Source organism: Thermobia domestica, chromosome 15 (assembly GCF_964235325.1).
Source record: "Thermobia domestica chromosome 15, izTheDome1.hap1.1, whole genome shotgun sequence".
Taxonomy (NCBI): Eukaryota; Metazoa; Arthropoda; class Insecta; order Zygentoma; family Lepismatidae; genus Thermobia; species Thermobia domestica.
The window spans coordinates 10,438,792-10,460,506 of NC_137468.1; the positions used below are offsets into that span (position 1 = coordinate 10,438,792).

General features: G+C 37.5%; 1 protein-coding gene across 1 annotated transcript; it reads left to right on the forward strand.

The window, feature by feature from the left end:
* Positions 1-1,081: 1,081 nt before the first annotated feature.
* Positions 1,082-20,364, forward strand: LOC145672013 (uncharacterized). Its single transcript, XM_081741198.1, has 3 exons — positions 1,082-1,141; positions 5,067-5,291; positions 15,500-20,364. The coding sequence occupies exons 1-3, from the start codon at positions 1,082-1,084 to the stop codon at positions 16,187-16,189; spliced, it is 975 nt and encodes a 324-aa protein (XP_081597324.1). The 3' UTR covers positions 16,190-20,364.
* The last annotated feature ends 1,351 nt before the right edge of the window (positions 20,365-21,715 follow it).

Consider the following 21,715-nt stretch of genomic DNA (forward strand, 5'->3'; position numbering starts at 1 on the left):
GGTGCAGAATAACAACATGCATTTTATGGGGCAAGAAAATTGTACATCACTTACCTTCAAACCATTAATATTCTCTGATTCCACACTTCATAAAACACAGTCGCAACCAAGACACCAATAGTGCTTCCAACCCACACAACAAGAAATTTCATCTTGTACTTGCTGTGCTACGAGGAGGAAACGTTATTTCCGCTCATATTCCCCGATGCCCATATTCCCCCTATTTACCTTATATGAGGGGCAGTCAAAAACTTTCCGAAATTATAATGTAATCATTTATTACCACAGTATAGATACACATTCACTTAATTGCTTTCAAAATAAGCTCCTTAAGAACACACACACACTCGTTACACCGCTCGTGCTGGAAACAACGCTGGAAGTCCTGCTTTGGTATGTTTCGAAGTTCAGTAGTTGTGTTGGTTTGGATGTCTTCTATGGTAGCAAAATGGCTCGTAGAAATGAACATTCCCCTCCTCTACCAACCTCCCTATTCACCGGTTTTAGCACCAGCGGATGTCTGGCTCTTCAAAAAGGGCTTCCAAGGTAACCGTTTTGCCACCGTAGAAGACATCTAAACCAACGCGACGGTTGAACTTCGGAATATAGCAAATAGGATTTTCAGCGTTGTTTCCAGCAATGCCAGAAGCGGTGGAGCAAATGTGTGTGTTCTCAAGGAGTCTATTTTGAAGGCAAATAAGTAAATTTGTGCCTATATTGTGGTAATAAATAGAGTTCAAGAACTTTTTGACTGCTCTTCGTATATATATTAAATTAAAGCGCATATATATATATATATATATATATATATATATATATATATATATATATATATATATATATATATATATGTATGCATGTATGTATACAGGGGTTGAACAAAAGATTTAAAAACACTTCATACAGCACACGTAAGTTTGGCCCTCCACTGTACAACACGTGTTGCGGTTGCCGATCGTTTTTGCCTTCAATGTGTCATGTGGACCTTCCTCTTCCGTCAGCAGTAACCAGTTCACTTGTGAGTGTCGTGGTGTGAAAGTGGTGCGGTAAAATGGGCGACCTGACAGACTTCCAAAGAGGTATGATCGTTGGTGCTCGTCTGATTGGAGCTTCAATGGCAACAGTGTCGAACATCGTGGGGGTATCGAAAGGCACTGTGTCCAATGTCACGAGAGCATACACAATTCATGGGCAAACGACGTCTGCAAAGCACAACACTGGTCTAAAGACAATTCTATCAGATAGGGACCGGAGGGCATTAAAACGGATTGTAGCAGATAAAAAGAAGACCACTGCAATAAAAATTACGTCTGAACTCAATTCCGGCCTACTGAACCCGGTTTCATCGAAAACAGTGCGATGGGAACTTCATAAAATGAAAATTTATGGCAGGGCCGCTATCGCCAAACCCCTGGTCACAGCAGTAAATGCGAAGAGGCGTATCCAGAGTGGGAACACGTAATGTGGTCCGATGAATCCTTGTTTCCAACAACCGGTTGTGTTAACGTATGGAGACAGGGGCAGATCCAGGGGCAATCGCCGCCCCCAGAAGAGGAAAACTGTCTTATTTTATATATATAAATAAAACCCATTCCAACGTTTGGAGCCCTTAAAAGTAGCAGTATGACCATCTACCCCCCCCCCAGAAGTCGGTCCTGAATCCGCCCCCGTATGGAGAACACCGTCGCAGGCCTATGATACAGACTGTCTGCTCCCAACTGTAAAGCATGGGGGTGGTTCTGTTACAGTATGGGCAGTGATATCGTGGTTTTCCGCAGGCCCCATCTTAGCCCTGCATGGAATGCTGAATGCTAAGGCCTATAAGACCATTTTGGGGGCCAGATTCTACCCATGGCCCAAATATTGTTCCCTGATGGTGATGACATCTACCAAGATGATTTGGCACCCTGTCACGCTGGTAAAACGGTGAAATCATAGTTTGAGGAGCATGACAAGGAGCTATCACACCTCCCGTGGGTCCCACAATCACTAGATGTGAACATCATTGAGCCATTGTGGTCTGAGTTAGAAAGGCGTGTTCGGTCTCATTACCCTCCACCAGCATCCCTTAAGGAACTGGAGCATGTTTTGGAGGAACAATGGTACAAAATTCCACACACCACGATTGAGGAGCTGTATACGTCCATTCCACGTCGGATCTAAGCTGTTTTGGACTACCTATGATTTTCACACTTTTGCAAACGTTTTAAATTTTTTTGTCCAACCCCTATATATATTTGGTCTAGGAATTAATTCGTGCGGGTGGACAAGAGATGGCGCAACGAATGGAGAGTCCCACAGTTCCGTGTATCCACACATGTGTTGCAAACCCCTGTCATCGCGTATCGTTCGTAGTATAGGGCAGTGGATTAAAGCGTCAACAACACCAGTTTGTAGTTAAGTGAACATGGCGCAATTTGTGCCTGATAAAGTGTTTTTGAGGGGTGTCCTGCTGCATTACTTTAACATGCAGAAAAGTGCGACTGAAAGTCATCGTATTTTGGTGGAAGTGTATGGTGACCATGCTCTAGCTGAGCGAACGTGTCAGAAGTGGTTTGCACGGTTTAGAAGTGGTGATTTCGGCTTGGCAGACCAAGAGCGAGCTGGACAGCAAAAAAATTTCAAGACGAAGAATTGACAGCATTGCTTGAGCAGGATTCGTGTCAAACGCAGGAACAACTTGCAGCAGCATTAGGCGTTGATCAAACAACAGTCTTCAAACGCTTGAAAGCCATGGGAATGATTCAAAAGATGTCACATTGGGTTCCACATGAATTGAAAGACAGAGACTTTGAAAGACGAAAAACCATTTGCGAATTGCTGCTTCAACGACAGAGCAGAAAGGGGTTTCTGCATCGAATTATTACGGGTGATGAGAAGTGGATCCATTACGAGAACCCTAAACGAAAAAGGCCTGGGTGAAACCAGGTGAACCAGGTCCATCACAACCAAAACGAGATATTCACTGTGCAAAGGTTATGCTGTGCATATGGTGGGATATGAAAGGTGTGGTGTACTATGAGCTGCTGCAACCGGGTGAAACTATGAATGGAGAACGTTATCGACGACAATTAATGCGTTTGAAGCAAGCTCTGGCCAGAACACGACCAGAATGGGAGAACAGACATGATAAACTTATTGTTCAACATGATAACGCTCGCCCACATGTCGCAAAATCGGTCAAAACCTATTTAGAAAATGTCGGATGGGAAGTTTTACCCCACCCGCCGTATTCACCAGACGTTGCTCCTTCGGACTACTACTTGTTCGATTGCATGAACAACGATTTGATTGGACAGCGGTTTACTTCTTCAGAAGATATCGAAACATGGGTCTCTGACTGGATCGCTTCCAAGGATGAGGACTTCTTTCGCCACGGAATCCGTCCATGGGCGAAAGTGGTGGCTAGCGATGGACAATATTTTTCTTAAGGTATTTATGTATTTTGTGTTTGTACTACAGCTTCAATGTATGCGTACCAACCGCACGAATTAATTCCTAGACCAAATATATTAAAGCTAATAAGCTAATACTACCTTTATTTTGCCATTCCAGTGAAAAAAAAAAAAAGACGTAGCAGAAGTAAATGAAATGAAATGAAATCTTTGAGTTTTACGTCCCATGGTTATACCGGGAAGGCTAAAGGAGACGGTGATGATGAGTAATGAATGAAATGGTGGAATGAAGAAAGTGGGAGGAAACGGGAGAACCCCGAGAAAACCCACGCACACGGTGTTTGTTCACCACAAAGTTCACTTGGCGGGGGCTAAGAATGTTTGTGGGGCAATGCTTTGAAATAAGCAGATCTGCCATTTGTAAACTCCGTACCCCAGAACTTGAAACAATAAAAAGACAGAAACCGGAGTACTGCTAAAGTCCTACATTTTCACTATTTATTTGCGAAAAGTAAGCTGAAATCTTGTATTTCAAAAGCCCATTAAGGTTCTTCATTTCCATATGCTACAAAATGTCGAAGTGCGTATGGTTTCTTTACCGTCAATTTTACGGCTAGCACTCCAGTAGGGCAAATATAATATACTAGATTTCGGCAGCTAGGGACTTCGCCCCTAGACCCCTGAAATTTCCCGGCCTACATCCTCGCACCTCTCATATCCCTAACATATTCCTAATCTTAAGGAATTTCGAGATATAGTCATATCATAACAGTTGTAAACCTCACTTTTTCCCTCTCTTCTAAGGGAAATATTAAAAAACTCTGAAACACTTCTTTGATTATCATGTCTCTGTTTTTAAGGGATTTTGAAATATGGTCATCTTATATAGTGCCTCGCTTCCACGTCACCACATATCATTATTTAATTTTATTGTAATTTCAATTTGCACATCTTGTTTTAGTTAAATTTTTATGTGTAATGCTAGTTGTTACGATTATGATTATTTGTACTCATATTATAAATCTGTACTGAAGTTTCGTGTGTGAAATGTATTTCTGATGAGTGAAGTTGACTGAGAGTTTTGATATTTTATAAACAAGTGAGTTTCGTTTCGCAGTGTGAAATTGCGACAAACTTCTAACTATGGGAATTCAATATTCAAATTTGAAGTAGTACATCTAGAACTACTGGTTACATGCAGGAATAAGATTAAGCTAGAACCTGTTCAACAGACGCTGAATCCAGATCAGAAGGCCGTTACTTGCTATGCCTTACTATTTTTGTTCTGTGGCGATAAAGCTGAAACAGGAATCGTTAATTTGAATCGATTCTAGATTGAATAGATGATTAAGAGAGGAGATTTGGGGAGTTGAATCGATTACAAAAAACTGTATTCCGATAGATTCTTAACGTTTTTGCTCTCCAGAATCAAATCTGAGTCTTCAGTGCCAAGGGTACATACGGAACAATATAGCCACAAGAGTATTCTTCCTTTTTGAATGGGATCACTTCTATAACGTTGATCGAGGGACCTCTTATCTTGTTACTTTTTAATTTGATTTTTCTTCTCCTTTTTGGAGAATTCTAGCATTAGTACTAACTGCATATAGCCAAGCTGTAATTGGAAATATAATTTTAAAAAGTATCCCTATTTTCTCTTTCTCTTTGTAGGTCCATAATATTGTGTTGTATCCCGACAAGCACTCGTGGTGTAAGACAACACCAATCAAGCAGGTGGTTGGTTATCCCGGATGCACTTCAGTGGAGATTGACAACAACGTGTGTGTGGGGACATGCTTCAGCTACACTATTCCACGGACTTTACCCAGCACCCCGGGAGAGATGATAGACCCGTACTGTGATTCATGTAAACCCTCCGAGGTCATCTGGAAGCAGGTAATTATATTATTGTATTTTTTTCTGATCATTTTAGTAGAGAAAGAAAATAGTTTCTTTGGTAATGTGTTTTTACGAATATTATTTTCTCTGAAATGCGTTTGCATCATACAAATGAGTGGGGTCTCTGGAAAATCGTCTGAGTACGAGGGTGAATTATAAAGTTCATGGCCCGACCTACAAATTTAGAAAATATTTAGATAAGTTATATTTTATTTTTCCACGTAATCCTCCTCGATCGAGATACATTGACGCCACCTCTCCGGTAATGCTTCTATACCACTTTTAAAAATGATTCCTGGAGTCCTACAAAATATCACAGTGCAGCACTTTTCACCTCTGTATTTAAAGTAAATCACTGACCCTCCCTTTAAAAAAAAATCAGGTTTCTAAACAAGTGAAAGTCCGAGGGTCCAGATCAGGCGAATAGGGTGAGTGCGACAACAGTTCAAACTCACATGAATGAATTTCTGCCATGGATGCAAGGGACGTGTGAACGCGCATTGTCCTGGTATATAACATCTGTCTTCGCAGCATTCCTGACCTTTTAATTCTGATTTCCTCAAGCAGACGTCGCAGAAGGTGCAGTAGTATTTAGAATTGACACGTCTTTTCCTTTTCCAAGAAAGCAATCGGAATAATGTCCGCAGCATCCCAAAACATTGATGCCATAACCTTAATTGCAGGCAAAACTCGTTTGGCGTTCTTTGGGACAGGAAATCTAGGTCGTTTCCATTGCTTCGATTGTTATTTTGATTCCAATGTATGATGGTGTACCTATGTCTCGCCCATAGTCACAAATCTGCTAATAAACTCCTCTGGATCACTTTCAAGCAGTTCCAAATGATCACGGGAAAGGGTGAATCAATTTCGTTTGTGTTTAACTTAAAGCAACTTGGATTCCTATCTCGCAGATACCTTAGATAACCCTAATTCTTTTACAATAATGTTTTGTACTCGTTCATAGGAAATACCCACAGTCTTAGCTGCCTTTAGGATTTTGATTCTGCGGTCATTCAAAATCAGGTCACAAATTTTATTGACAATTTTCTGTAGTGCTCGGCGTTGAAGGCCTGCCACTGCGGGAGCCATCTTCAATGCTGTTTCTGCTACGCTTAAATTCAGCTACCCACTTTTTCACCGTGGAATACGAGGGCACGAAGTCTCCTAGTGTCTCTATTATATCCATATGAATTTACTGTGATCTTATGCAGGTATTTAATGACACCTTGATGGTCGATTTTCTCCATGTTACAAATTTCCGTCTCTTCCACCGACCTAACTCCTCACCTGAAGCAGTAGAGAAATGAAATTTTAGTGAGCACCAACGGATATAGCTACGCAGCTAATGTATACAAACATAGAATAATGGCTTCCTTCCTAGTCAGGCCAAGAAGTTTCCAATCCACCCTCATACATAGTTGGAGTATAATTGATTTTTTCGCTGGTGGTTACTCTTGTAAAGTAAGATTAGCTAAATGTGAATAAACATCCTGAAGAGTAAGAAGGAGTCTCATCATACTCCCAAATAAGTGTATTACACGAGTTATTGGTTCCAGAACTGGACATCTAAACTCAGCTGTAATGTGAGGTAGTTAGGATTATTATAGTCCCTCCATAATTCCCAGAAATTTCCCAGATAATGGATTGGAAGCTGTCAGATTGCGGTCATATATTGTGAGACTCGTTACTTATGTGGCAGGATGCCTCCTGGGACCAACCGTAGGATAGGAGCCTACTTTAACGTTACGGTACCATAACAATAAGTACCGATAGAGTTCTAATCGCAAGAGGAGTTCTCTCCATCAGTAGGTGTAACTGGTAGGTGGGTTTCACTCCACCGCGCTAATAGATGTCCTTCTCTTGAAAGTGTTTATATTGTAATTGCCAATTTTGCTCAGTAGTAGAGCGCTCACCTTTGTGCGGCGGGTACCTGGTTCGATTCCCTTTCACACGAGTTTGTAGTGAACAACATCGTGTCCGTGGATTTTCTCGGGGTTATTCTGTTTCTCCCACATTTTCATTCCACCAATTATGTCATTGTCATTCACTTTAGCTAAAGGGCATAATCATGGGACGTGAAACCAAGCCTGCAGTCAGCCCAAAAATGTAGGGGGGGGAAGCGGTAGAAGTTATGGGGGTCCGATCCAACCATATTATAGTTCATTTGCAAGCTTACTGTAAACATTTTAGGGGGGTAGTAGAAACTTTGGGGGCCGACCCCCATGACTCCCGTGGAAACGGACCTGCGTGAAACAAAAAATTGTATGTTCATTTTCATTTTTCTATAATAATTCTTCCAATATATGCAATCAAAATTTTTCATCAAATACATTTTTAAAAAGAAAAATCCCGTTAATCGATTAGAGCATAATACGAAACTGCTAAGTTAACGGAAGGGCTTTCATCCAGCTGCTAATAATCTTAACTCAATAACGAGGCCAGAGCAAAACAATGGAAGTTCCTTTATGTCCTTGAATGAGAACATATCAGCTTTTACAGATACACTTTTGTTTCAGTTTGTTCTTTTTCTATTATTTTCCTCCTTCCATTCATTAGAAAGCAATTGTTCATGCGTGAATGATTCAGTCATGGTAGAATTCCGAAAAGAAGGAAGAAAAGTACATCACTAACGTAAGAGTAAACATTTCTCCAATGTCTTGTTTTCACAATAAAATTTGAAGGTCGGAGAGCATGCGTTATGTGCAACTGTGTCAATGTTCAATTGCAGAGTACAAGGAAAACGTACGGGACAAAAGAATACAATTTCCATTAAGTAAGTTAATGATTTACAAATGTTTCGAATTATTGTATGTAGCCGAAAAGATATGATGCACACGACATGCAAACAGAACCACAAAGCATGCAATGTCACATAGCTACCGTCTGATGTTCTTTTTATTTTTTTGTTAATGAGTGGCTAATTACCAATACAAACATATGCAAACACTTGAAGAAAGAAGGAAACAGTGCAAAATTAGAACAATGTCATAACTAGAGAGCGGATTTTAAGGTGCAGCACCTTTTCTAAAAATGTAGTTGTTAAACAACCAAAGTTCAAAATATGTTTCCGGGCATGAAACGAACTGAAATGAAGGCACTTTGTTGCACCTTTTTCGTGAATGTTGCACCTTTTTTTGCTAAATTAATAAACTTTCCCCTTTTCTTACTTCTTTTAGCCTTAAGCTCCTTTATTGTCTCTTTTTTCTATTTTTTTAAAAATGTGGAGAGAACAATATGTTTTATTTTCAATCTGGTTTACATATAATATTCCATAAATTTAGACACAATCTTGACGGATTTGCTAGGGACAAATTTGAACTGAATTTGCTAAACAATCCGGACGTAGAAACCTTTGCAACGTCAACTGAACTTCCTGTCCATGTGCTTACAAGATATGCATCACTGGTTTCCATTGATTTCGAGCAATGTTTAAAGATCACCTGAACTCAAAGCGACAGAAATTAACATTCGAAACCATAGAAATATTGTGCATAATCAAGTATAACCAGTTTCAGAAAACCCAGTAGTATGGAACGGTTTCTCAAGCCACAATATTGCTAAATTAGTGTTTTTTTTATGTATATTTTTTTTAAGTATCGAGTTGATTTTAACCACAATTTAATTACAAGAATGTTGAATAAGTTTATGAGAATAAATAAAACAATTTTACAATTTATGTCAAATGTTTAAAGCCTAGTTTTTAACAATATTTGTTGGTGTAATGAATAAAGAATGTTCACGTAACTGTATACTATAGCACTTAATAAAGATATCCACATTTTTGCACCTTAAAATCCGGTCCCTAGTCATAAACCATGAAATAATCAAGATTTCTGCATGATTTTTTCTTTTAGAAAAAAAATCAGTATTGGAAATCCTCATTGGGAACTTCAAAAATGAATTAAAACTTGAATTTTAGATTTTTCACTTAATTCCGACGAGAAATAAGTAAGTGCCATATATGACACACAACTCACAAAGAACATGTCAGATGACACCAAAATATCTTATTCATACACGTCAATATCTCACACAGCACACAAAACAGTCATTTGATGCCTTTGATAAATCACAGAAAAGCTAAAGTGAAAAAAGGGTATGTGACATATATGGCACGGCATGCGGTAAGGGGTTAAGTAGTTTTATTTTTGTTAATTTTTAGGGAATAGGCCTATTGTGGATTCTGGTATATTCAACTTCACTTTTTATTTTTTGTAAGTAACTCAGTACCAAAATTATGATATTTCTTTCAGTTATTACAATAAAACTTCATTAAATGATCTAATTATTAAATTGTTTCTTTCAACTCGTTGGTCATACATGCTTGTTGTCACCCCGGTTACCCTAGCAGACATCTGTGACATTAAATAGAATTTATAAACAAGGTTGCCAGCAACATCTAAAATGTAAACCTATAACGTGCTATATATTCATAATTCTACATTCACAAATCAAAATTAAAGAAGGCATAACACTAGTTAACAAAGGTTTTGTTACATAAAAGGAAATACCTGTTCTTACAGGAACTTTTTGCGCTGAATTCGAATATGCACTCGGTTTTTCTCCATCACGTACGATTTTCCCTAACAGAGGGATTTTCGAGAAAATCCCTCAAAAATTTCCCTTTTCGTTTATTTTACACCCCAAGATCTTGTCCCCTTGCATATACTAAAATAGAAATTATACCTAAGTATACTTTGATTCATATTTAACAAACCCTACAAGTTTCGTAATAATCGCTTTATTCTTTCTAGAGAAATATATATGTTTGTATGTATACTGTGTGTACTGTTTATTGCACCATATAGTAATGCTTTCAGATCTCTTAAGTTGAGGTAAAACGTTTTGCTTTATTACCACAAACACATATATAAAATATAATACAATATAATTTACAAGTGTGACAATTTACAATAAACAATAATACAAATGTACCAAAAGGTCATGAAAAGACAATCAAAACTATCACAATATATGAAACTTCCATTGGGTTACAAAAACGTACACTACTTCCTTCTTTTGTAAGAAATGTTGCATTCTCTAACAAGACCCCAACAATAGTCCCCCATCATTGAAGGATCCCATCGTCCCTGGTACCTTTTCTCCATTGCCATTATATCTTGGTGGAATCTTTCCCCCTGTTCGTCGCTGAGAGCACCTAGATTAGCAGGAAAGAAGCTGAGGTGGGAGTGCAAAAAGTAGATTTTTAAAGACATCCTACAACCCAACTGTTTGTATTTCTGTATCATGTCCTGTACGATTTCTGTGTAACTCTCAGCTTTGTTATTGCCCAGAAAGTTGCGCACAACACACTTAAATGCTGTCCAGGCAGCTAGCTCAGCACTGTTTAACTTGCTGTCAAAGCTATCATCAAGCATTAATTTCCTAATTTGGGGACCAATAAACACTCCCGCTGAAATGTTAGCATCACTCAGGTTAGGGAACTTATCTCGCAAATACTTGAAACCTTCACCAGATGTGTCCATGGCTTTGAGAAAGTTTTTCATAAGTCCTAACTTGATATGAAGTGGCGGTAGTAATATCTTATTAGGATCTACCAAAGGAGCGTATTTGACGTTGCATTCTCCAGGTACGTAATTCACTCTAGGTTCCCATTCCTTCACTTCATAATGTTTGTCATCAGCTCGGCTATCCCATAAACATAAAAAACATTGGTACTTCGTGTAACCGCACTGCAGTCCTAATAAAATAACAACTACCTTGAGATCACAACATATTTGCCAACAATAGTCCTTGTAATTTATAAGATTTAGCAAAGTTGACATGGTGTCATAGGATTCCTTAATCTTCACTGAGTGCGCAAATGGTATAGAAGGTTTTTTATTTCCATTATGTAAAAGGACAGCTTTAAGACTGACCTTTGACGCGTCGATAAATAACCTCCATTCTTCTGGAACGTAAGGAATTCCTAGCTCCGCCATCAACCCATTTATATCCGTACATACGCACACATTATCTTGCATTGAGAAATAGCTTGAAAATTGAACATGCCTTTTCCTGTACACTGATATGTTCGTTTCTGCATCCAATAAGTTCCACTGCTGGAGCCTTGATCCCAGAAGTTCCGCCTCTTGTTTTGTCAGGTGCAAATCACGGACTAGGTCATTAAGTTCACATTGCCGGATGAAATGTGGCTCGCGAACACAGTCAGGGATGAACGTTGGATCCTTGGATGTACATGTTGATGTCGATGGTTCATCAAGGTCATGATCATCATCAGTCTTTTGGCCATATCTCTTCCCAGTTGGTAGGGGGCTCGGGAAGTGGAAGTTCATCCCCGTGCGGAATAGGTCTAATTGCGGATTTAACGTTGGGATAACTTATTGTGTATTTGCTTTTTTTTTAGAATGTCCCTTAACTACTGTGAGACAAAAATAACAATTACCCAGATGGTTGGTGGGTTCTCTCCACACCATTGGTACAGCAAATTTCATGAACCTCCGTTTCCCTTTGGCCCATGCAAGTAAAGTGACGTAGCACGACGCACAAATTATGTTGGGTGCCCAAGTTTTGTCCTGATCTCCCACACGACATCCGAAATATATATAATATGCTAGTTTCACCGATGGCGTAATGGATCTACACTGTCCTTTAACTACAAACTGGCCACACACATAACAAAAACTATTTGGTGAGTTAACACACGAACGCCGTCCTCTTGACGCCATTGTACTGATCACAAACTAAACTTCTGGTCTTAGTTGGGTATAATGCCGTTAAGATCAAACATGAAAGCACTCTTAGCAGCAAAGACAACTTTGAAAGTGAAGTAGTGTTAAACCACACGTCAATATAAAATTGTAAAAAACTCCCTCACCAGGTGTCAAGAACACAAGAAAGAAAGAAATGCGCGGGGGGAGGGGGGAAACGATACCGTAGTGGAAAATTCAGACTGCATTAGTTCATTGTTGTCAACAATGAGTCTGTATTCCATTCTTTCTTTCTTTTGCATTCTGTTACATTTGATAACAAATATTGATAACCATTTCATGAACAAAACGAAAAAACTTGGAGAATTGTATATATATGTATTAAGATATACATATACTGTACGTTTAAAAAATATATACGTTGGAAGTACATTCTATTTTTATACACGTTTCTAATTTACAGAGAGCAATACAAGTGTGTTGTTGACTATTGTAAATATTCACTTTTATGTCTGTGTTTGTAGTAATAAAGCAAATCGTTTTTACCCCAACTCAGGAGATCTGAATGCATTACTATCAGGTGCAATAAACAGTGCACACAGTATACATACAAATATATTTATTTCTCTAGAAAGAACAAAGCGATTTTTACGAAACTTTTAGGGTTTATTAAATATAAATCAAGGTATACTTAGGTATAATTTCTATGTTACTATATGTAAGGGGACAGGAGCTAGGGGAATAAAATATCTGAAAAAGGGAAATTTTTGAGGGAATTTCCTGAAAATCCCTCTGTTACGGGAAAACTGTACGTGATGGAGAGAAACCGAGTGCAAAGCGCAAAAAGTTCCTTTAAGATCAGGTGATTTTTCTCATGTAACAAACAAAAAGTTTAAATTTCTTAACTAGTGTAATTCAAAACTTAAAAAATGTACCCACTAAATTTTACAAGAATTATTCAAATAGAAGGTGAATATTACACACCATTATGAAGAAGTAAGTTCAAAACAAACAAACAAAAAAATCTTAACCAGTAGTGACCTTAGATAAATCGTAATCCAAAGTATACAATATTAATCTTAGTAAAGCCAACTCTGATTGAGACCTACTTAGAACATAATTACTTCATTATAGAATGGCGAAAATACGAGGCGTCCCGTTATCAAAAATATTTTTATACACTCACTTTCAACTTGTCTATCATTTAAGACTTACATTCTAAGTGGGTGTCAATTAAAGAGGGAATTCTGGAGATTAATAATTTGGAATTGAATACTTCGGATTACGATTCATGTAAAGTCACTTCCAGTTTATATCTCTTAAATTATAAACGAGTTGAAACTTAATGTATAAACGTATTTTTGCAAATACCTCGTATTTTCGACCTTTTGTAATGAGGTCTGTACATTCTAAATGTGTGTCAGTTAAAGTGACCTTTATCACAATTAATATTTATACTTTGGATTACAATTTACCTAAGGTCACTTCTGGTTTGGTTTTTTTTTTTTTGTGTTGAACTTACTTCTTCATAATGGTGCGCAATATTCACCTTCTATTTGAATAATTCTTGTAAATATGTCGGTTTAGTGGGTACATTTATAAGTTTTGAATAATGTTTATTATTATTATTATTATTATTATTCGGTTTGTGTATGTAGAACTGTGAATATAGCACGATATAGCTTTAAATTTTGCTGGCAACCGTGTTTATAAATTTCATGTAACAGGTGTCTGCTAGGATAACCGGAGTCTCATTGTCTGACCCCTTCTGCGATTTAGATGCAGAATTCAATCCTTAAATTGTCAATAATAATAATAATAATAATAATAATAATAATAATAATAATAATAATAATAATAATAATAATAATAATAATAATAATAATAATAATAAGTTATATAGTTATGTAGTTTTCAATAACGAAGAAATCTTGAATAAAAATAGAAGAGACCAAGTATCAAAATTTGTAGCCTCTTTGAAATTTGCTAAAACTATATTATAAATATTCGTTACAAGTGGTTCTTTCATTCATAATTTTATAACTAGCGCCCCTTTGCTCACTCTTCACGTCACGCAAGGAGTGCGCACTCCAGCTTGGAAACCACTGCTTTAAATGCACGGCTATTCGAAGCGTTCGCAAAGCGTTTTTGTTGCTCATGCGTACGCTTGAAATACGCTGACCATGTATTTAAATGTAAAGGCTAATCACAATGCACTGCAAACGTGAAAGTAATAATAAAAAAAGCACAGAGAATGTAGGCTCAAGCGTATTTGGTGCGTTTCGGAACAATACACCGCCTGCTGTTTAAAAGATGTCTAAAGGAAGGGAAAAAGGAAAAACATGTTGCCAGGCAAGGAGATTTTAGCAAGAAACGGCTGTTTGGAAGATGCTTTGTGCAGAGTATTGGAACTCTCCTATTATAGACCTGGAAACCCGTAGTATGATTTATAACTCTAGTGAAAGTAAAATCACTGAATAGCCACCTAGGTCGCATTTGCTGCGGGGGAAGAGGGGATAACGCATGGGAAACGCATTCTCGAATAGCCATATACACTTAGACCATGTCACTTTCAGGTGATAGATTTTACTAACCAAGTCCACGACTTACCTCAGGGAAAACTTCCGCAGAGAACATTCCTCAGGGAATACTTCAACAGATCCCTTTTGTTGCAAGGTTTTTTTCTGCATAGGGACCATTTGTGTTCATTTGGTAAGGATATCTGACTGTAGCGATGACTAAACCAGTTTCCCGACAGTGTTTCACTACTTGTTTGTGCGACAAATGCGCGTAAGATAAGAGTCACGATGAACTTTCGTCCGGCTTTACACTAGCACCAACACAACACTCTGGGAGCTGCAACACTAATAACAACCCTTGTTTTATGAACCTTACGTAACTACACAGGTGGCAGCAGTGTTACTAAATTGGTCTGATATAAACCGATCAACTTTCTGTAAATGTCATATGGATTATGGTATCTGCTGCCGTTTCCATTATTAATGAGGATTCAAATCTATTTTAGGAGTGTTGAAATGTCTAGAGCCTTTTTATTTCAACTGTGTCTCTGCTGGCACTACTGTGGATGTCTATTTTCCTGTACTTTTCTGGAAAGAGGAGGGACAAGTTACTTTGGCCGAGATCCTTCAATAGTTGGATGTGCACAGGGTTGCCAGATTGACAGATTTTGCTGTGCATTGTCTTGTTAGGCATTCTAAGTAGACTACGACCGTCACTCGTCAAGACCAAACGAATAAATGACAAATTGGCAACACAGCAGAGATCGTTTACTTCTTTTCCTAAAGCAAAAGGAGGGTTTCCTCCGTGAGAAGGTGGCGGAGGTGGGGCTGAAGTATGTTTCACATATTTTCCGAGGGCATACTTGAAATAGCAAGACTCTAGTGATGCTTTTGGCCAGCAAAACAATATATACTTTTTAAAAAAATGATTCATTTATTATAATTATTGTGATATCTTGATTACATTATAATGGTCTATTAGTTCTTTAATTAATTTTTAATTATTAATTTCCAGGTAATATTGGACTGTAGTGAAGAGGTGGAAACCGAGAAATTGCACAAGCGTGTGGAGATAATCACCAATTGCAGTTGTACCACCTGCGACGCCGATGACTCCCACGTGACATCTGGAGACGGCGATGATGGTCCCAAATCATTGGATGTTCCAGAGTTGATGGACATGATGATGGTGACCCACGGCAAGAGTAGCAGCAGCAGTCATCATAGTAATCACAATAACAACAAAAACCATCAACATCATCATAATCAGAGGCTAAAACAGCAGAGCACGGACGAAGGGATCATCATCGACAAAGAAAAGTTCCAGAAGATCATGCACAAGTGGAAGAACCGGAAGAGTGAGGAGGACATCGTGCATCATCTCCTGAAAGAAAACGACAGCAAAGAACAACACGAAGAAGAAGTTGAAGGAGATGATGAGTTTCTGAAGAACGTTAAGAAAGGTGAGAACCAAAGTGAAGTGAGGAGTAGTGAGGAAGACGGGGGAGGAGGAACGAAGAAAGATGTTTTGGAAAACCATCATATTCTTGAAGAAGCTATCCATATTCCAGAAAGAGATCCCACTCTTGATGTGGCTTCACATAATTTCAAACCAGCCCAAGAGGGCGCTGAGATCAGTTACCATGACAATTTGGTGCCCAGCGATCAGGATGATCATAAAACTGAGAAAGATGGAGAATTTTGACTTCAATTATTAAGAAAGGAGAGAAAAGGTACCAATTGACCTAAAAACAAAATTTATGGTGCTAAATAGGTAACAAATTTTAAATAAGAAATGCATTGCTGTAAGTTAATATGGCATGATAAAACAAGTTAGTTGATTTAGTCTTTTTTTTTGTTTCATTTTATCAACAAACAATTTTTGTAAGATAACTAAACAAAGAGTACAAGGCTTGGTGAATCTAGGACACATTACTTCTTGCAGCAACAAACAAGTTCTTTTCAGTGCTTGACGTAGTTTATGTTTACTATTTGCAAACTAACTAACTACTGTTCAAAGTATAAGGGTGATTCAAAAAATAGGGAAACGAGCTCTCATGGGCACACTATCCTATAGGAAAATATACTTCTAGGGAACTGAAAGGCATGGGCTCCGATCCTAGAGGGCAAAGGAGCCCGAGCCCCTTAGAATCTGGCTATTTTTTTTTGTTTGAATCCTTACTTGGACATTTGACAACGAAACTTAAATGCCTAAACGCCTTCCCAGTTGCACATAAGAACAACATATGGCGGCACTGCTATTCATGTAAATGTCAGAAAATGCATTGACTCACAGAACTATTTTCGTGAGGGATTGCAGGAAATATAATTCATTGTTCGTTATTGGGTATAAAGTTAAATATGCCTTGTAAACTTTGCCCGTACTTAAAAAAATCTCACTGTCAGCTACCAAATTCAACCATTTGTTCATGCTACACCGCCCTAGCAGTATATTTGGTGGGTCATTCGTAGCCTAACAGTCGGCATGGTTGGGCACAACATGGACAGCACAACAGTGGACCATGAAATTGAAATATTTCATTTTCAAACCAGGGATCCCAAGTACCAGAGTAGAGCCCTATACAACTGAGGACTCCATTCCTTCATATCTGTTATCAAACTCAGTATACCAACACGAAACCTATTTCCATGAACGCAGCCATCTTCTAACAGATATGAGTATTCCAATGGTGTGGCGCAATGTATGCATCATCTAACGGCTATGTCACAAATCGGTAGTTACCTCCTGCGGCCTGGAGAGAAATTCGATAAAAGAGGAGAAATATTATATTCATGAAGAGGTCGTTTCCTTAGTTCTTGAGTCACCCTCGAATTATTAAGTTTAAAACAGTTATTGTACTAAAGGATTCGAGTGAATATATTTGTTAAAATATTTAAGTTCTGTATAGTATGTAAAAGTATCCTGTTAGGTATTATACAGTTTACTAATTATAAAACACTTTTTCCAGAAAGAAAAGATCTTAACGAATGCCGATACGCAACTTAAGTGTTTAAGATATTATATATAACAGAGATAATACAAACAATGTGCTATGAAAGTGTTTAGAAACTTTGCAGTGCAACCCCTGTGCTGTTATGCAATCATAATCACGCTAAAGAATATATGGTTGCCTATAAGCATGTTATTTTGTCGTAATTAACACAGCATCCGTTAAGATGTTTCTTAGTCTTAATCCGAAGATTACCATCAGATTTAAATAAATTTTTATAGAACTCCCTCTTTGCTGTATATTTAGCGTACGCGTCTTGGGCGCAGAAGACTCGAGTCCGATTTCTGGAGGGAGTTTATGTAGTTCGGATCCCACGTTAAGATATAGGTCCACGTCTCATGCAGCCTTGCTGGTGGACAGAATCCTAAACCCCAAATCAGCGGTCCAACGTAAAAGAAATTTATATGGGACAAACAGGAAGGTACACTCTTTCAAACAAAAATAATCTAAATTCTACCTATGTCGAAGTTACACGTGAACATACCCAGAACAAATACAGTGGGACTTTGATAACTCGAAACTAAAGGTAATATATAAAAATTTGAGTTATCGAGTTTTTCGAGTAATCTACGTTCAAGTTACAAATGTACCAACAACAAAAATTCGAGTTGTTCCGCATTTCTTATTAAAAGTGACTATATAACCTAGCAACAATGACAATTACGCAAACGCATAGAGCTATAGCTTCGAGTTATCGAGGTCACATCAAGAGTAATTCGAATATAGAGGTAAACTTCGACTTGTATAGGTTTACAAATACGAAAGTTCAAGTTTACCAACGTTTGTTTTTTAAAATATGATTATGAAACCGTTAGAATTTGACGTAACGGGGTTGTAATTTTTAAACATTCGACTTACAAAGATTGTTTTAACATTGAGTGTTATGAAGAGTTCAAGGGAATGTGAAAAAATTCGAGTTATCGATGTTCAACTGTATATAATCGGGTTAAATTGAGAATCTTTTTTTTTTTTTTTTTTTTTTTTTAAGTAGCTTAAAAATCTCTCAGCACACTGATATCCACAGTACAATTGTTTTAAAAATATGATTTTATAGATGTCAGATTGCAAAAACCAACAAATAGTGCTTTGAGTTACATGATCTTAAACAATAGTTCCGAATCCAACTGTAGTTATTAATAAAAAAAAATAACATTAGTAAACGTTTATATTTGTAAATAAATGAATATATATTGTAAGAAAGTGTACAGTACGTAATTTGAAACATGAGGCTATGAGATAATACCAAGTGAGATTCTTTCCCTTCTTAAAAAAGACAGGGAAATAAAATTAGTGTACATAGTACTAGACAAATAAGAAGAATTGTATCCTAAATAACGATTTAACACGTATTTTATTATTCTAGTTACGTTATACAATTATGTAAGAAAGAACAAATAATGTTTTTTTCAACGTGTTTATGAAATGCTTCTTTTAGTATACACTGTCCTCCCCATTTCCTAATCTTCTAAAGATGTCCGAGGAACCCTGATGTTTGAATATATGTAATAAATGTTTAACTTAGTTATTGGTTTCAGACGTTTGTAGCATTTTTTTATATTAAAGTCCAGTACATATTATGGTTTCTTGTGTGTTACGTAAGAACTAAGACAATGAAAAACTGATAGAATTACTACATAAATATTGCATTATCTCAATAGTTGGAAAACCATATACATCTTGTATAGTTTCTTATGTATGACTTCGTCTCCTGGATCGGTGGTACACAATCTTTTCCCCGTACCCCTAGAATCGTTATATGTAACCTGTTACTCTATTACGTTACGGAATTGTGTTATTCAACCTGTTTCCCTTACCTTAGAACAGCTATATCTTTCTGATTGGTTTATGACGTCATGAATCTATGATATTCAACCTTTTTCTCCGTATTCCTAGAACATATCTAACTTGGTGTTATAGCACGGCCAACAAGAGATGGTCTCTGACGTTTCTTACCACATTCGGTGGGACATTGCAGCCCCTACTTTGATGCCAGTGTTACCAACCACGATCACTCTGTCTTATACCATTAATTAAATTGCCACTACAGTTGCACCGAAAAAAACTTTGACACGCGAGTAGTGGCAATCTCACTGCGAGCTGTCAGAGATGTTCTCTTACTGGACGCACTATAGGCGACTTAAATTGTAGGATTGGTGATGATTGGCAAATACTGATTTGTTTCGTGTCAGGCACTTTGGTTGGTTAAATAAAATTAAATGTGTTCACTTGTTGTGGAGTGTTTGCAATGAACAATACTAGTTAGTATATACGTTATGATTCAGTAATTTTAAGATAAAGTTGATCGTTAGTATTGACGTCATTGAAATGTATCCTATTCCATTATGATGTTCTGAACTAAAATTAATTAATTTTCTGTCTTACTGGGTTCCAAATCGTTCGTCACTAATTATAAAAATAATCAAGTCCGAAATGGTTAAGCCTAGAAATATCTACGACCAAATACTAATACGATATAGCTACAGTTATCAAATCCAACTATTATGGACTTCGCAATCTCTTACCTTATCTATTTTATAAATATGTTATACACAATGTCACAACCTTAATCAGCTTATTGAATCTTAAAGCCACATCGCTTGTGTCATAGAGTAAGGTTAAGTATAAGAGCTTTAAACTGGTCTTCTCGCTGAAAGTTAGTTACGTGAGTGGAGACTGTGGCGCCACCACTCAAAGAAGTTGGGTACCACGAACTACTAAAAGCAAGAACGAATCAAATCATTCAGAGCTCGTGAGTCTGATAGAATTAGCCAATGATACACTTAGTTACTGCCAGTAGCAGACGATGCAGTTAGTTATAACTCTAGCCGGCAGTGTCACCGGTATCACTTTCGTTGCATTATGGGGAAAATAATTTCCATTAGTTATATAGGAACTGGTGCATCAGGGTGATCAGTGGATTGTGTCCCTTTATCTTCTTAAAATAACTTACAACGTTCATCCTAACGACATTACAAATACTCCACAACAACAAGGAAATACATGTCATTTTCTACTAACCCAAGTATCTGGCATCAAACCCAAGTCAATATTTGCCATTTATCACCAATCTTACAACTCACGCTAGGCTACTACTCTCGTAACTAGGCTAGGCTTCTCATAGATTTATGTTAGATGTTGGTTTTGCTTTTGGCACATCATATTTTGGAAGATTTACAGAGGTAACATTCAATACTTTGCATGAAAAGGCATATTTATAAAGAAGAAATTTTTGCAGGCGATAGAATTAAATACAAAGTAGTACAGCTGTATTTCAGGTTTACAAGTGTAGATTTACTGGTGTAAAATAATTACAAGTGCTTGATGACGGACAAAATAAGTGGTTGCATATGAAAGATGACTGTATTAGATACTATTTTCCACTGGCAGTGTATTTCTGCACAGTGCACAGCAGCTGTATTTTATGTTTACAAGTGGAGCGCTACTAGTGTGAAACCATGATAGGCGCTATTGAAACTCGTATCATTGCCAAAACCCACTTGCTTTAATTATTCTCGCTTAAGCATATACCCACCGTCGCTGACGCATCTGCTTCCTTCGGACACTCCCCTTCCCCCGCTCTATCACGTGGGCGCACCAGCTTCACTCTCCCCTGACTCAGTTAGATAGCATTGGTGCTTTTTAGCGCCCATCTAGCATAGGTTGGTTTGTGTTTTTGTACTGTAGTTTTTATGCGATACATCCGAACACCGTACTTATACGCAAATCGTTAAAAAAAAATTGTAATTTTTCAACAATTATTTCTAATCCCTTTGAATTTTATCTATGTCAAGTGATATATTTTAATGCCGCCCATCTCAAATCATTTAGGAGACAATAAGAAGAAAATTAGTTAAAGAATTACAATTTTTCAACAATTATTTCGAGTTGCGTGCCAAAAGTAAATCTGCACACTATGTTATTCCTTTTTTCTCCATTTATCGCTAGAACTCATGTTTAACCCGTTACTTTATGACGTCATGAATCTGTGCTATTTAGCTTTTTCTTCCGTATCCCTAGAATAATCATCTAACTCGTTACTTTATGACGTCATGAATCTGTGCTATTCAGCTTTTTCTTCCGTATCCCTAGAATAATCATCTAACTCGTTACTTTATGACGTCATGAATCTGTGCTATTCAGCCTTTTCTTCCGTATCCCTAGAATAGTCATATAACTCGTTACTTTATGACGTCATGAATCTGTGCTATTCAGCCTTTTCT

What these genes read in the sequence shown, in the direction of transcription:
- LOC145672013 (XM_081741198.1), top strand. Translation starts at nt 1,082, where the DNA reads ATGATCGTTGGTGCTCGTCTGATTGGAGCTTCAATGGCAACAGTGTCG. An exon ending in CAGTGTCGAACATCGTGGGG is followed by an intron (nt 1,142 to 5,066) that starts GTATCGAAAGGC and finishes TTCTCTTTGTAG; the next exon opens with GTCCATAATATTGTGTTGTA. An exon ending in CCGAGGTCATCTGGAAGCAG is followed by an intron (nt 5,292 to 15,499) that starts GTAATTATATTA and finishes ATTAATTTCCAG; the next exon opens with GTAATATTGGACTGTAGTGA.